The sequence below is a fragment of the Molothrus aeneus genome, chromosome 7, assembly GCF_037042795.1.
Source record: "Molothrus aeneus isolate 106 chromosome 7, BPBGC_Maene_1.0, whole genome shotgun sequence".
Lineage (NCBI taxonomy): Eukaryota > Metazoa > Chordata > Aves > Passeriformes > Icteridae > Molothrus > Molothrus aeneus.
The window spans coordinates 33,761,502-33,779,079 of NC_089652.1; the positions used below are offsets into that span (position 1 = coordinate 33,761,502).

The 17,578-nt window shown below is 37.1% G+C and overlaps 1 protein-coding gene across 1 annotated transcript in view; it reads right to left on the bottom strand.

The window, feature by feature from the left end:
• The window catches only part of LRP1B (LDL receptor related protein 1B), a 631,162-nt gene that overhangs the window by 15,007 nt on the left and 598,577 nt on the right, over positions 1-17,578 (bottom strand). The window contains exons 84-87 of the mRNA XM_066553313.1: positions 11,851-12,012; positions 7,607-7,781; positions 6,870-6,974; positions 4,795-4,908 (exon numbers count right to left, since the gene is read on the bottom strand). Of these exons, the coding sequence (XP_066409410.1) occupies positions 4,795-4,908; positions 6,870-6,974; positions 7,607-7,781; positions 11,851-12,012 (556 nt within the window). The remainder of the gene's footprint in view (positions 1-4,794; positions 4,909-6,869; positions 6,975-7,606; positions 7,782-11,850; positions 12,013-17,578) is intronic.

Below are 17,578 nucleotides of genomic sequence, written 5' to 3' on the forward strand. Positions count from 1 at the left end.
ATCATAGAAAGAAAATAATGTAGAAGCTAAGGGATACGAAATTTATACTTGCTACCTGAAAATGAAATACAAATTACCTTGCAATCCAATACATTCAGAATAGGACAATAACATCATTCAAAAGCAAGCAAAACAATAAAAAATTTCTTTTCAGGATGATCAAAAAACCACTGAAATTTAGTCAAAATATATGTGGGGAAAAAAAAGTGATTTAAAAAATTAATTTTAATTTGGGCATGAGATTACTATGTACAAAGGATTATTCACAGCTGCATGATGCTCACTGTAAGGAAGAGCTTCCAAGTGCCACTCAGCCTCACTCATCCCAAGGTAAGAAAAAGAAGGAACTGAGAGTCTTTAACCACCATGCAATTAGCAATATGTATACAGTACAGAAGCCATACAAATACTAAAAATAATAACAGAAAATATATAAAAGCATGTACAGGTGACTACTACTGTAGCTGAAATTACTCTGAGCAATAAAACAAAAGAGGTTGAGATGGTAAAACTAAAAAGAAAAGATGAGAAAAGACTGGGTAAGTAGGCAGTTAAAAACCCAAGCATGTTTTTCCCAAGCAGTGATACACAGCAGCAAATATATATATATATATATATATATATATATATATATATATATATATATATATATATATATATATAAAATACAAGTTTTATCTGAACAATTTTAAACTCGTGGACAAAGGATATCTGCATTACAGCCTAGTTAGTAAATGCTCCATGAAAAAGATACATATTCCTCTTTTCCAAGATCTTAACATTTCCTCCTCTGACAACCACTCTTCAAACACCTGTTTTCATTTGGTTCTTGAGCTACTACTAGTTTGTGGTACAAAGTGGATAAAAGATCCTTTATCATACAAAGGTATAACCTGCGGATTACATTCAGTTTCAAGATATTTATAACAAAGATATTTTTAGTTGAAAAAGAAAGCTCTCAAAGGACTGGCAGAATGCTGTGACATTCCTGTTGCAATTGCAATTGGGGAGCTCATTAAATATACCCCAGGAAATCATATGGAAAGCATTTATTGCAGGATACTTGAAAAAATTTCCTGGATTTTGCTGCCTCTCAGGGTTACCAGGGCCTTCTCTTAGGCAGGCTTTTCAATCCTGTGACTGTTCTACACCACAGAGGCTTTTTCTACTCAGCCTCCAGAAAATGCCAGTCAGGGACCGCAGGCTGTAGTCCCTTATTTGTCCATAACTGGACCATGGATGTACCTGAACGTTTTTTGAGCAGAGGTTTGGTTTAATGATGAGTTTATTTATTATAAACCTGTGTGTATATGTAGCACTTGTACAGCTGCATGTGCACTTACATAAAAACTGCTCATATGGGAAGATTTTTCAACAGTAGAGGAATGTCAGGAGGAAGGCCCAGCATCACAGGAAGCACTTGAGCTGCAGGGGAGCTCCTCCATAAAGAGGAATGCACTCTGTTATTCCTGAATTCTGGGACCTAAACACACACACACACACACACTCAGGTGCTCACCCCCACACTCTCCCCTCACACAGTGCCTCTCTCCAGCCTCCTGGCTATAAAGCTGGCAAGAGCAACCTGGCAATATTGGACCAGGTTTCCCAGAGCAGCTGTGGCTGCCCCATCCCTGGAATGTCCAGGCCAGGCTGGGTGGGCTCTGAGCAGCCTGTTCTAGTGGAAAGTGTCCCTGCCTGTGGCAGGGGGGCTGGAACAAGATGAGCTTTAAGGTCCCTTCCAACCAAAACCATCCCAGGATTCTGTAAGAGCAGCTCTACTGCTTGTTTCACTCCTGCAGGAGCTGTTTTTCCTAATTTCTCCATGTCTGTGCTTCCAAGTTCAAACTTTGTTATCAGTTTTAGGTAATTCCACAACTTGCTCTCTCCCCAGTTGTTCACAGTCCTTAATCTGTTACATGACCAAAATTACCTATTACGAAATGAAATTATTTATTCTTTCTCCACCCTTTACTTTTCAGTTTCCTCTGTTACCAAACTCAGGCTTTCTTCCAAGCTCCTGCATGGTCTGTGGTCTGTGCCTTCTCATTAACTCCCCAGGATGACTTGTTCTTCACTACAGAGGAACTGATGTTTGTTCTAATATTGAAATACAACACACACTTGAATCCCTCTGAACAGTTAGCACATCCAGCCACAGGCAACTAACACAATGCTGTACTTTGGCTTCTGATTTTTATACTTCTAGAATGCCTCAGGGGGTTGTGTAAGGGGGTTATGATTTGATCACATTTATTCTTAGGTAATTATTATAGAACACATCCATGTGCAGGTACAAATACCAATAGTAATACAAAAAAAAAAATGGAATTCTAGCAATATATAGCTATGATGAAGGTATAAAAGAAACAAAGCTGAGAGAGAGCAATATTCTGTGCTAAATATTCTGTAATGAAAGCCCTGCCCATTCAACAACCAGAGCCACTCTGGAGTACTTGAAAGTTTCAATTCTTTCCAGTTCTCTTCTCCATGGTATCATACAAGGTGTAATCTCTCTCTAAACCCTGCTTCTCTTGAAGGAGTGAATATACAGGTGGCTAATTAGTGAGAAGGAAACAAAGACATAATTAAAGGTATTTATTTAAAGACAGACTGATAGAACAGATGGAATGAACAGTTTGCGAAATACACAGAAAAAGCATTTCTTGATTATTTCCCATATGAATCTGATCTCCTGATCATTCTTTTTTTTCAACTGATTTGTGAATTACTGGGGCAATTCAGGCATATCTCACATGCTTCTCCTGTTATGCACATCACACACAGACCCCACCCATTAGTGGGCAGTACTAAAGACATCCTTGAAAATGTAGTGGGGAAATACTAGAATGGCACTAATTATACACAAGATTATGCTACTTTAAGACACCCTAAGTGGAACATTTTTCAGAAAAGGTCATTATCCCAAATTTTAACATTCTGAAATTCTCTCACAACCTTTGTATCTGAGCAAGAACAATTATGTGGGGCAGAGGGGGAATAACAATCATCACATACCTAAAAATAATGTGAAGAATTAATATTCTAGATTGCATAGAAGTCCAAAGAGAAATCACAGCACATTCTGCATATTTGAAACCATGACAGAGCCTTCACTAAAACTGGCAATAGTCTTCATAAAACCTTCTTTTTTTTGGTGGCTTATATGAAGCCGCAGCAAGGCCTTAATTCATTCCTAAAATGGTGAGGTGAAAACCACAACTCCTCCTTCCAGAGTACAAGTGATATTTAGGTCATTTAGTGCATTCATCATTAAAAAGACACCTTGAGACAGGAAGATAAAATAAAAATGTGTGCTAGCTGTGCAGGCTGTTGAGAGTCTGTTCTTACAGGCTTAGAGTTGTTCTATAATTATGGCTTTAGGATTTCCCTTTGGAACTGCTAAATCTTATTCTCTATTGTCTTTACTGAATGATAATAAGGGCATGATTATGTGTAAAGTTTGCATTCTCAACTGACGCTGACTGTGAGAGAGAGCAGAGCTCCTGCTGAATGACAATAAATCCAGGCATCTCCTATTTCTTCTAAAAATCACCCACTCCCCAATTAAAGGCTGGTTTAGAAAAACATTGACCTGTGGACAAATGGCTCATGGAGCATTTGAGAGAAAAAGCACAAAAGATACATCCAATGTGTGACTTTGTAGGCAGCGGTATGTTGTTCTTAGGGCTGCATGATTCTGAAAACACAAGCATGATACAAGGAGATACAAAAAGTTCCAAGCACCCCTGTCCCACACTCTGCTGACCACTCCATGCTTTTCCAACTCTAAGAAGTGGTAGTTAGGAAATTAATTTTGTTTCCAATGGATTTATGGTACCTCGAGCCAGAGAGTTTCATTGCATGAGAACATTGACAAAACAACTGAGACCATGTTTAAACAAAAAATTAGATTATTCACCCTAAGCAGTCACTGTCTTTGCTACTCACCAGACACCCACATCACATCCCCACAGCATTCTGTGTTTCCATAAGCCATTCACTGAGAGAAGTTTAAATCTGTGTGAATTTCACATTTTCTCCCACGTCTAGGTCTTTGGTTCATGATTTCACTACTGACTTTTGCATCACAACCACTGAGTGATGCTTGTTCATCTGACAGGTGTTTTGTATCTCTCTGGACATCTGCCTTACAGGATTTTTAAAGACTATGGTTGTTTCTTTTCCTGATGAAGATTAAAATTTTCTCTTTAAGAAACAGACCTAAAATCCTTTAGAGAAGTAGAGCATACAAATGTAATTTTCTTTTTAACCAGAGAGTCAACATTATGATGTAGCCCATATATTTTTGTTTAATAGTTTCTATAAAATTTCTATAAAAATTAACAAGACTTATAAATACAAGCTTCATTCCCGAAGTAGCACCTAAATAGCTGTTTTGTTCCCTTCCCTGTTCAGATAAGAAATAGGAAGTCAGACTACAGAACATGTGCAATATTACTGCTCACTAAACTTTATGCTATGTAGAATTAACTTGGTAAAATATCTCAAAACATGAGCAATACAGGCCAAGCGGCATTTTCAGTTTTTTCCCAATTTATTCAGTAAAATAAAGCCTTTTATTTCTTCCTCTGATGATACACACACTCCAAATGTATTTTTAAATATACTCATCAGTGCAACTCTCAAAGGGTAAGTGTGTATTATAGAAATGGTCCCCCAGATTAAGTATATATTGTGAAATGTATGTGAATGTGCATGACTTGAACCAATGAACCGTGGCCTGGAATGATGTCACAGAATGTGCAGCATTAAGTGGAAGGTTAAACCTACTTGCATCTCGGTTCATTAAACGTGGTTAAAGTGCAAATTCCCTCATTCTGACAGTAGTAATCACAAGGGTTCACTTTCTGGTCACAGCGCTGACTTTTAAACCCCACAGAGCATCTGCAGAATTTCAGTAAAATAGACCTACATAAATATTCTGCCTTGTGCTGGACAGATTTCAAACGCGTTATACACAACGACGGCAAGACACGCACACGTACACGGGCACACACCCACAGAAGACAAAACCAAGATTTTCTTTTCATGGAAGGTCCATCTGACAACACTGAAAAGTTTGCTCATGAGTGATGATCAAACAGTTTTTAAAACAATGGGCCTATGCTGCCTGAAGGGATCTCAGAGTATTGTTGTCAGGTGTACATTTCTATCGATTGATCCAGATTGCAATGGTCTTAAAGATGGTCATTGCCATTTTCTTGGCATTGTTAGTGGTGTTGGTGTATGCTGCTGCATTTATGTATTGGAAATCCACACACAAATTAAAAACAAAACCTTTTTTTTTTTTCCTTGAGATGCTATGGTGTTCCATGTGAATTGAGAAAGAATATGAGAGTTTTATAAGAAAAAAATTAATGAAAAGTCACAAGCTTCCAAAATAGCATTCTAGGTGTTTAAGCAAATGAATCACCAGGCTTAGTCAGCATATTTGGGCCTTACATATGATAGTTGTGATACTCTCCTTTTGTCAGGATTTATCAGTCTCTAGTCCTCAACTAAAGACGTTTAAGGAGGGACAAATAACAGGCAAAATGGTAAAAACAGGAAAAAAATAATAAAGGAGAAAAATAAGCATCAATAGTATTTCCAAATTAATAAGGGCTACCATGCAAAACTAAATTACATTATCTTCAGCCCTGCACCTGCAAACATACACTGACAATTTTTCAGTGGTAGTGCCACTACAATTGTGTGTCCTTTTTCTCAAGCAGAAGTGCTTCAGCTCTCACAGGGAGGAACCCTTGGCACATCTCTTCCACTGGTCAGACTAACGAAATCTAGGCATTTATGAAACTCCTTTGAGAGTCTGAATAAAACTCTCTTTCAAGATCACCTGCATCAACAAAATGAAAGAGTGGCTGTGTCTTTATTCACAAAGTTGTAGTGCCAGATCCCTTCGGGCAATAATTTGCTCATGTCACCCAGGGAATGAGACACTCATGTCCAATTCTCTTCCAACACCTCTCTTCCAGCCCGGAGGAGGCTCTGAGCTCCAGGTTGCTTGGAGAAGTGGAAGACCGTTGTGAAATGAATATTTTTAGGAAATAAATTAAAAAAAATAAAATAAAAAGAGTGTGACTAGGTAGCTCAGAATAACTGAGAGCAGGAACGAAATTAATTTCTTGCTACAGTGACTACTTCAGTATTTTATATTGAGCAGCTGAAAAAGAAGATACACCATAGATCTCAAGAGAGGAGTAGAATGTAGGCTTTTCTGCTTGCAACAGTATTTCACTTCTAAGCTAGAAAATACCAATTTCTTTTGCGTTTTATGTCTGAGTTTAAGAAAAGCACCCTGAATTACTCTCTTGACCATGACAGAGGAGGGAGAGCACAATCTCACCCCAGAACAGCCACAATACTCTGGGCAGTGGGAAGGTTAGGGCAGAAATATGAAATACATGAGCATATCTCCATAAGGGAAATAACACTGGCATGATTTTTCCTATTCTCCAGCTATCAGGAGAAGGGTTTTGCCTTCAAATCTGACCATCTCTGTAGGAAAAAAGACTTAATCCACCTCTGAGAAGCAGGACAGGCAATCTCGAGTTTCCATTCCAGAAAAAAATGCCTGAACAGACCTAAAATTACTATAAGTCTCCAAAGATGTGTCTTTGTATCTATATGCATTCACAATAGAGCCCTTACTTCTAAATTTCAACACACATTTTGCAAAAGGGTATGCAAAGCATGAGGTTACACAAACAGCTAGAAAACAAACAGTGTAAGTTGAAACTGCAACCAGCAGCTAGAGAGACCAAAAATACAGACACATGCACAATAATTTTATTATTTGTAGTCACACAGGCATTATAATGATCTGCAGGAGGCAGGATACTCACAGACAGACAGGTATATTTGTCTCTGGGTCCAGCTGACAGGTGCCACCATTGTAGCAGTAGCCATCACACAGCTGACAGGTAGAGGCAATCTTTCCATTAGTGCAACTGCCATGGTCAAAAAATAAAAAAAATGGCAAAAAGCAAAGTGTAATCAGTATTTCAGTAAATCTGAGCATTTCGTTGTAAAATCACTATTTTAATGTATTATTATAAGATCTACTGATTGAAAGAATTCTAGGTTTCTGGTTTAAAAAGTTAGCACGGGCAGTGAGATTATTGCACAATATATATTTAATCTTTCTTTTAATGAAAATAAACTATTAGAATACAAATAGCTCAGCAATAGAGCAGCACATGTTACCCATGCCTCCAACAGTATTTAGTATGTCTCTATCACTGTCACAGATAATGCAGAATTTTCAACAGTGAAGAACAATGAAGAAATTTCAACAGTATAGAAGAACACCATTGCTAGCTTGATTAATTTCAGTGTTTCCAAGTGAAAAGCCATTCAGTTTCCTGTTATATTGTGCTTCCTCCAGTGAGGAGTGCTCCATGAGTTGGTTTTGAAAGCCAGGAGGCAGTTGGTTTGGTACGGGCAGGAGCCACACAGAGGAACTGATGTGACATGACCACTCCAGGCACAAACTACGGTGCGAGAGATGTCAAGGACAACGCAGCCGAAGTGCTGTTAAATGTGGGATTTGGAACAAAACCTCTTTCCCACACACACTCACTTGCACACCACGTCACTGCTGTCCTTGTTGGTGATGCAGTGTCCCCCGTGGCAGCGGGTGCACTTGTCCACCTCACACTTGGGGCCCTCGAAGCGCGCGGGGCAGACGCATTCCACGCGGCCGTCGGCCGAAATCGTGCACGACTCGGAGTTCACGCAGTAGTGGTGGCAGACATCTGAAACAGCACCAGACCTAATTACTAAAGGACGTTAAGGAGCATTATAGAAATAAATAATAAGTTGTTTTCATGTTTTGAAAGGTACTGTAGTAAAAACAAAATGGAAGCTGAAGCCGGCGACTCACTGGCAACCACAGGAATCGAGAATACCCCATAAACAGATATATAATATATTAACAATGTAATCCTGGGAAGTGAAATGGAAGTATAAACTCATAAGAGGTTTTTTTTTTCCTTTCTAGTTGTCTAACCATTTATGGCATCATTCCACATAATATAAAGACTCCTGATGAGAAAAGCAGAGTAATGTTAATGTATTTAATGGGACGTTGGCAGAATAAAAATCTTCTGATACATTCACATTACCATTAACAGCATTATGCTAAACTGAAATTGAAACGATATTTTGAAATAATTAAGTTTTATTTTCATTTATCCACATATTAAAATTTCATGAAGTTCTAATAATAATATATAAAGACATAATCCATAAGTTCTACAAAGTACTACAAAGAGGCATAAGCTTCACAGACTGTGCAAGACCCCATTATGGTATTTAACTGTTTAAATGCCAGTAAGACTGAGATTTCAAGTAGTAAATTCTTTGACTCTTCAGAACCACCAGTAAGTGTCTCAGTTTTCATCCCTTTTAAAAAATCAAATTGCCTAACTGAAGAAGCTTCCAAGGGCTACAAAATACTGGCATCCTAACATTGTGGTGATTTTTATTTATGTGGTAGTGACAACTTTATTTCATGATTTGTTTTTTTCTTTAAAGTCATTATTTAAGCTCCTTAATGGGCAGGGACACCTTCCACTATCCCAGGCTGCTCCAAGCCTCATCCAGCCTGGCCCTGAACACTTCTAGGGATGGGGCAGCCACAGCTTCTCTGGCCATCACTTGAGGATATCTCAAAATCAGAAACACATTTTGCTGATGTTACTCTGTGCTGCTTTTCCTCCTCTCCAAGGAGAGAGTACTGCTGGAAGAGTTTTGCTGAGGGACAGAGCATGGCTGTTGGAGGAGTTATTTCTCTTTGAATATTAATTTTATATCTCCACTGTCTATGCATGCTTTAGGCTCAGCTGCTTAAGGAATTAGCAACAAGAGCGGCTTAAAAAATGCTAAATGAAGTTGTTCATTGTTTCTTGTTCCCCAGTTCCAGGTATGGAATGGCAATTTGCAGCAGGGGGCCTGTTTTTGGAACAAAAACTACTGCAGTTTCAAAGCTAATATTGAGAGTGATTTTATGTAAGTGCAGTACAAGGGCCATATGTTTGCATGCACATTACAATTAAAAAAGAAAAAAATCCAAAACCACAAAACACAAATACATAGGAGTAGGAAGGTCATATGTCAAAACAATTATTAGTTTTTAGGATTGATTGCAACCATAAACTCCTATAGTCAAGTATCTAAAGTATCAAGTATCTAAAATGTTTATGCTACATTTGGGTTGAAATTACAGAAAATTATTTCTTTTTTCTCCTAAAAAAAAGGGATTTCAGTTTCAGAGAAAGTCACAGCTTGTGGGATCACCATATCCACTTTGAATGATTGTAACTGCATGAAAATGTTTCCTATTTTTAAGGTAGTTTGGGCCTTAAATGATACAAGAAATGAACTTTAGCTACTCTGTGTGTCTTTTTTCTGGAATTTAAAACAGGGAGCTACATTCAAATACATCAGATTTATGTGTATTTAATAACATGCACAGTGTTAGTAGAATTCTATGTAAATTCAGTCACTTAAATTTATTTCAGCCATGCCAGTGCCTTGACACGGAGCACTCATTTAGGTTATTATCCCTTATGTGAACTAATCACAGGAGAAACTCTGCATTGGGTAATTGGAGACGATAAGTGTGGGGAAAATGAGGTCTTTGCAAGCTGGTAATACTGCAAGCAAATGTCTTCTCCCTGCCATAAAACCCTACTAATAATATTTTAAGCTTGGGAGCAGGAGTAAAATACCTACACACATTCATGTGTCATCCTCTGCATATGAACTACCTTCAATCGCAGCAAAGACAGACTGAAAGAGATGTCTGGGAGGCAACCAATCTTTGCAATGATGCCATATTAATGTATTCCACCTGGCATACAAAGTGAAGGTAATTAATAAAGTAAAACATCTTGCACATGTGTGAATAAAGCAAAAAAAATAACAGATATGGCTTTATAAACACATTATTAACTGTAGACTGGTATAATATCACAAAACTTATTGGGCAGCAAAACGTACTCTAAAGGATTGTAAGACTTTATTTTTCCCCCATAAGATTTATGTTTTAAATCAGCAAAAGCTTAATTTTATTTTGTATTTTACAATGTCTCTGAGTCTCTATATTGTGGCAGTTTCCCCGACAATCCAAATCTGATAATAAGCACTGTTTAAAATGTACCCCTAAATTCCCGAATTTACATTTAAATTAATTCTCTTTAAAAAAAAAAAAGGATGTTTGCAGAAGCATTCAACTAGAAACAATTTGTTTGGTTTTGGGTAAGCCTCAAGTAAATATTTTTCCTTAATCTGTGTGTCTGTCTGTGCATGATTTATGTGCTATACTATTTTCAAATACCCAATTGTGTTTGCAGATACTTATTTGTGGATTCATGCAGTTTGTTTAATACTAAGGGGGAGAGAATCACAATTACTGCTGGTTTTCCATTCAAAGGTTTCAATTTATTTCATAGTCTCCCAACTGGAAATATATTCAGTTTACTTCAGTACAAATCCTATTTAAGATACACACCATCCCTTTCCTTGTCTGACAGACCTTTCTCTAAAACTAAATACTTGTTTATATTGTAGATAATTCTAAACCAGTCCTTTATAACAGCTAATTTCCCAGCCTTTTTTTTCTTAAATCAAGCCTTCTTCAGGAAATTCACTGAAGGTATATGAGAGATGATAGCTTTCACATTTAATGTTCTCTGACAAGCACTATGACAGTCTAACAAGGCTATGACAGTCCTTGCCTTTAGAAAGTTACAGTCAAAGAAAAGCAGGAGCAGAAAAAAGAATAATAATGATTAAAAAACATTATTCAGATCTCAGTAAAAATAATTTGTTCTAACTTAAGGAAGGTTGCTTGTGAATCATCATTTTTGAAAAGACATGGGGAAGACAAACTGTTGTTTTTAAATGAATAACCAAATGAAAAAAATTTAAGATTATGTTAAAATGTCTTGGGTTACTGAAAAGAGAATGAAATAAACCAAAAGCATGGCAAGAAAAGAAATATAAATGAAGTAAGAGCAAAATGTCTATTGGTTGATAATCTACTTTTCTTACTCCTCTGTTAAAGAAGTGAAAAATTAGAGGACATCGTAGAAAGTGAGTAGAGCCTTTCTAAGGGCGTAGAAACCTTGAGGAAATGATCTCAATGAGGAGACTGATGGCTCAGTGGGATGAATAAACAGGCTGAAAATCAGATACAAAAGACAGAACCTAAGTCCTGAGAACTAAACAAGAGTAAGATTCAGAAATCCTTTACAATTCCAACACCAGGATGGGGCAGTAACCATACTCAGGGTGATCTTTGAGCCAGCTGAAGGAACACAGCATTGTGAAACTCCAAGCTATCCTCAAACTGCTGCTTGCTGGGGTTAGGAATCGAAAACAAAGGTAAAGGAGTAGTTTAAAACACTTTTTTGTCTGCAAAGATTAGGGACACAAGAAGGTTCTTTAACCAACTGTGTCAATTCATTACCAGCATAACAAAACACATGACAGGTTGTAGTAGAAGATTTTAACACAATTATCTCATGGCTACTGACAAAGTCATCTGTCTTGTACCGCTCCACTCTACGGCTTATTCATGAAAATAACCATAAATCATTGCTAAAAAAGCTCTTTCTTCAGCCATGTAGAAGGGAAGAAATCTGCTCAAAGATCACCTGAATGCACCAGATGACATTGCCTCAGCAGCGCGAACAATCTGGGGCTAAATTTAACAACGTCGTAAAAACAAAAAAAAAATTACCCACACGGGGTTTAAACTTCCACTGTGTGGAGCTTTTCCTACCAACCCACATGGAATAATTTGAGGGGATTACTTACAGTACTGGCACCTGTCTCCTGTGTACTCGGGCAGGCAGGCACAGAAGGGCTGGTTGCCAGCAGTGACACTGCAGGTGCCCCCGTTCTGGCAGAAGCGCTCGCACACGCTCTGGTCGCAGCGCGGCCCCGTAAAGCCCAGAGCGCAGCTGCACGTCGGCCGGCCTGTCCAGAACAGAGAAAGCTGGTTTATGGTGAAAATAAACACAAATTGAAACACTGATCAGCACTTTCTCAACACAGGTTTATCGTAAGAGTAGGAGGTTTCAGGTTCCAGCCCAACCGTGTTTCTCTGGACGCTGAGAATGTGCCTTTGTAAACATTGCTTGAATGCAGGACTTCTGAAAAACTAAATAATGTCTGGGAGTTATGGGTGCTCAAAAACTGAATCTGTGCATTTGTATGCTTGTGCATGTGCAGTCATTGACTCTTTTATGAAAAAAAATGTCATTATTTAATATACAATTGTCACCACAATATTTTCTGAAAAATCCCTTCACCGGGATTTTTCTCCTGAGAAGCCTCAGAAAAGAAATGTAAACCATAATTATCTGCTTGCTTGGAATGTGGTTTGGAGGTTGCTTACCAACAGGTGCATCTTTGATTGGTTCCATGTGAATTGTTTTTAATTAATGACCAATCACAGCCAGCTGTGTCGGACTCTCTGTCATGGGTTTTTATTATCATTCTTTTCTAACCTTCTGATGTCTCCTTTCTCTTTCTTTAATATAGTTTTAGTATACAATTTCTTTTAATATAATAGAATATCATAAAGTAATAAATCAGCCTTCTGAGAACTTGGAGTCAGATTCTCATCTCTCACCTTATCCTGGGGACCCTCACAACACCACAACATGCAATCATTTCAAAGGCAGTCCTAATCAGGAATTCAAGATATGACTGAACTCTTCAAGTCATCCTGCCATGCTGGGTTCCTCCTGTTGCAGAGGATAACTGTGTGATCACCATTGGTGTCTCTTCAGAGTGCACTACGTTATTCTTAAATCTACAAACCTTGAGATATAATCACAAGAAAACCAAATATTTACTAGTGCACTAATAGCTACACTTTGCAGAACAATTTTTAATAAACCACAAGTATCTGTGCCTATTTTGTGTTGTTAGTCTCCAGATAATGGAGACTGTTACATAAAAATTGCTGTCTGGCATCAGACCAAAGATGCCTGTAACATCAATATTCAATGTCTGAAAAGCAGTAAACACTTGGGGATGAACATTTGCACACAGTGAACTCCTAGTCTACAGCTTCTTTTCAAAGGATTTTAAAATAGTCTTTAAAACCCAATGCATTTTCCTCCTATGACTCTTCTCTATTTAGTTTTCCCATTTTTTTTCCTTATCTAAATCTCATGTCTAAAGGATTTATAGCTTTTTTACAATTCCACTGTTTTATTAAACCTTTCCACTTTCCCGTCTTATTTTCTTAAGGCTTATCTTCTTTAAAACAAACTTCTAGATCCCATTAATGTTGTTCCATCTCCTGACTTTGCTTTTTTATCTAATTTATAATATTCAGGTAAATTACCTGATGTGTCCAACCAGCCATCTCCCTTCTCACTTCCTAATAAACTATTCCCATTCTTGATTATCTCTTGCAAGACATTATTTTTCCCTCACCCTCCTCTTCAATTTCATTCAGCTTTAAGGATTTTTCCTAAATTTATGGAGAACAAAGTTTAACACTTTTATTTTTCCTGGCTTCTCAGGAAGGAAGGAGATGAAAATTAATTAAAATTAATTAAGAGATGAAAATGAGGACTCTTCTGAAATAAAAGGCCAGACAGGACAGGTTGGAATAAGATGAGCATTAAGGTTCCTTCCAACCCCAAACATTTCATGATTTGGTGTTTATCAGGTTAAGTATGTAATGTACTGCATGCGTGATGCAGAATCACTGGACTGGAATTACAGGCAGAAACAGGAATAATAACCTCTCAGATTTTACCACTGACAACCAAATGCATCCATTTTCCTACTTGCCTCCTGATGTTCACCACAGCTGCATCTGAAACTCTGAGATGTGCAACCCTGCTTACCTTGCTGGTCTTTCTTCTCCACTTAGCTGGCTGTGTTATTGAGTAATTAAGATTAAACTGAGTATTCCACAAACCCCACAATTTGGTTTTTCTTCTGGTCTGCCTTTCTTTTAATCCTGTGTAATCATTCAATATCAAATTCTTTGGGGAGTTTTTCAATGCAAGTGAAGCACCCAAATTTTGTCACCTCTCTCTGACTCATGCAGAATAATTTATTCCATCTTTTTCCTTCACTTCTTACCCTTCTAACACGACACACTTCATGTAATTCTTGTCTGTATTTTCTATTTTAAGCTATGCTAATTTAAAGTGTTTTGCAAATCATCCTAAGGGCCATGAGATCAGTTAGTCTCTTTCTCTAATGAGTACAGCAGGAACAAAACCATTGACCTAAAAATAGCTCCAACTCCTTTAATATGCATCAGCCTGGTTATTCATATCTGTCCCCTGTGATCTAAACATTAAATCAAAGATGTTGAACTCAGATGTTAGCACACATTCCACTTGTTTTTCCCCATGTATACAGATGTATTTCAATTTCTGCCCCCAAGACAGGGGGTTTCACATCATCCTTCATCTCTGAAGCAGTGTTTCAGTAAAAAAAGATAAAATAGTGGTAGAACAGTAGAACATAGATCTGGAGGTCTGAAGTCAGTTTTCATTATAAATACTCCTCTATCTGTTAAAAGGATGAGACAATGATATTTTTCTAGTTTATAGAAAAGATTATTCTGTTCTTTACTAAATTAGACTTATAAATATGCCAAACTGTTGACAGCTAAATGAAAATTTAATACAGTATAGCTTAAACCCCATTTTTGTCAGTCAATTTAACATGAATTTCAGTAATGTTAACAGTCCATTGCCTATTTATACACAGACTGTTGACATCAGAAATAATACTAATAATGACATTTTCATTTGCCTTATTCTCATAAATTATTTCTGATACAAAAAAAAATTGGTTCCAATAACAGTTTAACAAAACTGCAGCATTAAACAATGCCAAACAATGCCACGAGGTTTTGTATCATGGAATCAGAACAGAGATTTATGTTTGCAAAGGAAACAGTCATGTAACTAGGATGCCACATAACCCAGCTAGCAGAAATTGCAGGAGGAGCTCATGCACAGAGAGCTCCAGCACCTTCTCTGGCCATGAAATCTCAGAATTAGAACTCTACACACACAGAACTAAAACTCCCTCTGAATTCTTGACCATCACCACCACAGAAAGATTCACAACACATTAGCATGTAGAAAAATATTCACATGGAAAGTTGTTTATAGAATGTTAAACAGCTTCAAATGCAGAACAGAATTCAGTAGAATAAAGGAGAATATATTCTGGTGACTCTCAAGACATAAGTTATTTTCAGCAGTAGGATATGAAAAAATAGATGAAATTTTTGACATAGAAATGAAATGCAGCTTTTCCCCTTCTTACAAAAAATAAATCATTCAAAAAGAAAAAAAATAAAAGATACCAGGGATTAAAATCTTTCAATGTTCAATTAGGTTTGGATACAGAGGCTGTAGTTACTCCTGGTTTGTCAATTTAATTTGCTACATAATAACTTTATACAATTTAATTTGCTACATAATAACTTTATAATAACTATATATAATAGTTAATAACTTTTTAGTTATTAAATAGTTTAATTTTTTTTTGTATATAATAACTTTTCAAATAAACTTCAAAAATTGCTCAGAAATATCTTGGTTTACTTTCTCTGTAACATGTAGGTGACTTCTTTTGGGAATTCAATCATATATCTTAAGCTTATATTTACATATATTTTGCAAGGATTAGAATTCTAAGATCAATTTTCATTCATTATATTACCTAAGCAACAGAGAAATACCCTGCATTTTCAATAACCAAATAAAGTTCAAAAAAAAAATAAAAATAATTAAAACCTAAGTCAATAGCATTATTTTTGTCAGCTTTCTTCATGTTTTGAAAAATGACATCATCCAGATGAATGCCTTCACCAAAACCTACATTATTTATTTCTTCCAGTCACTGGTAAATTCACTACCAGAAATGTGTGTTTTGAAGTTGTTATGTGTGAACATGCACAATTAATTTCAATATTTAACTTGCTGTCACTATTAAAGAAAAGGAGGTGGTTCTATATGAGCTTTCTGCAAGCAATATCTTGTCCTTTGGAGTTGTTATCAGCAGTCTGTGGGAACCACAATAATTCATTTCTGTGTGGCTGATGAACCATAATTAGCTTTACTGAAACAATCAGAGTGGAGAGAAGCTGCATCATTGAAGATAATTAGTAGGTGAGCTGATTGGGATCTATCCCAACAGCTACAGAGTCTCTCTGTGTTATTGGAAAGGAGAAAATAACAATTTCTAAATATCTCTGAGGAGTCTCAGGGACTGCTCCTTCCAGTGCTGCTGGTGGTGGTTCTGCTGGGACTGAGATCAGCTCCTGGGAAACACCACCCTCATGCTGCCCGTGGTCCCTGTCCTGCTGACAGCACCTTGGGAAACTCCTGGGAATGATGTGGCATCAGCAAAACAGCTTCGCCACTGACCGTGTTTCCAGTAGGCACCAAATCACCTTGTTTTGCTCATAAAAAAGAATACAAAATAATACCTGCTTCATACACAATGATTCTTTCAGACTATTTCATGCATTTTCATTGAAAGGAAAAACTTTTTTTCCACTCATTTTGATACAAACTTCATAATTCTGTATGATTAGACATACCTTAGACAATCAGCAAACTACTCCTGCAATATTTTCACTTTAAACTACATGGAGAAACAAAGCGTGTTTTTATGGCAACAGTGACTTTATTTGCCCAAATTCCCATTAATTTGGCTTACTGGAAAGTGTTCATTATTACACCCAAACTTTTAATTACATGTCTCAGATGTGTACTTTTAATTAACTGATGACATTTTCTTTGTTCAATTATTGTAGTTCAATACAACTGTCGTAAACTTATAAATTTTAATTAAAGCTGCTCCAATCACTGGCTATATAACATTCACATAGGAATTTGCCAAAAGGCTTAGCAGTAAGTAAGCCAACAGTGAATAATCCCTGAATTGCCAGTGGGATTTGTTTAACAAATTAACATTTGTGTGCAGATAATGAGGTTCTACAACTTAACACATCCAGCAAAGATTTAGCACAATCATGTTTTAAAAAAATTAGTAATACTCTGCAATTTACTTAATTAGTTATCACATTACTATTCTATATGAGGTGGGGAAAGAGAAGAGGATTTACACATTCACTAGAACACACACATTCACCAGAAGAGTATTTTGTGTGCTGCACAATTTTATATGGATCAGAACATGAAGCAAGGTTAATTCCCAGGAGATCTCCTCATTTTTTGAGCAAGAAATGATCAGTAAGGAAATTCCCTGATTCCCGGGGAAGCTTCCAGCTGTGGGGACCCTTTGGAAGCATCATCTCATGAGGCTAAAATTGCTGGCAGCCCCTAAGCTCTCCAGGGGCCACATGTACAAAATGACACTTGTGAGATTGACCGTTAGAATAACATGCCAGAACTGACAAGGGCAACTCAAGCCTCCGAGAGAGGGTCAAGAAAGCTGAAATGATCACAGGTCATTTGTATTTTGAAGTGATCGCAGGTCATTTGTATTTTGCAGATGGGTTTAGATTGGCACTGGTACACGT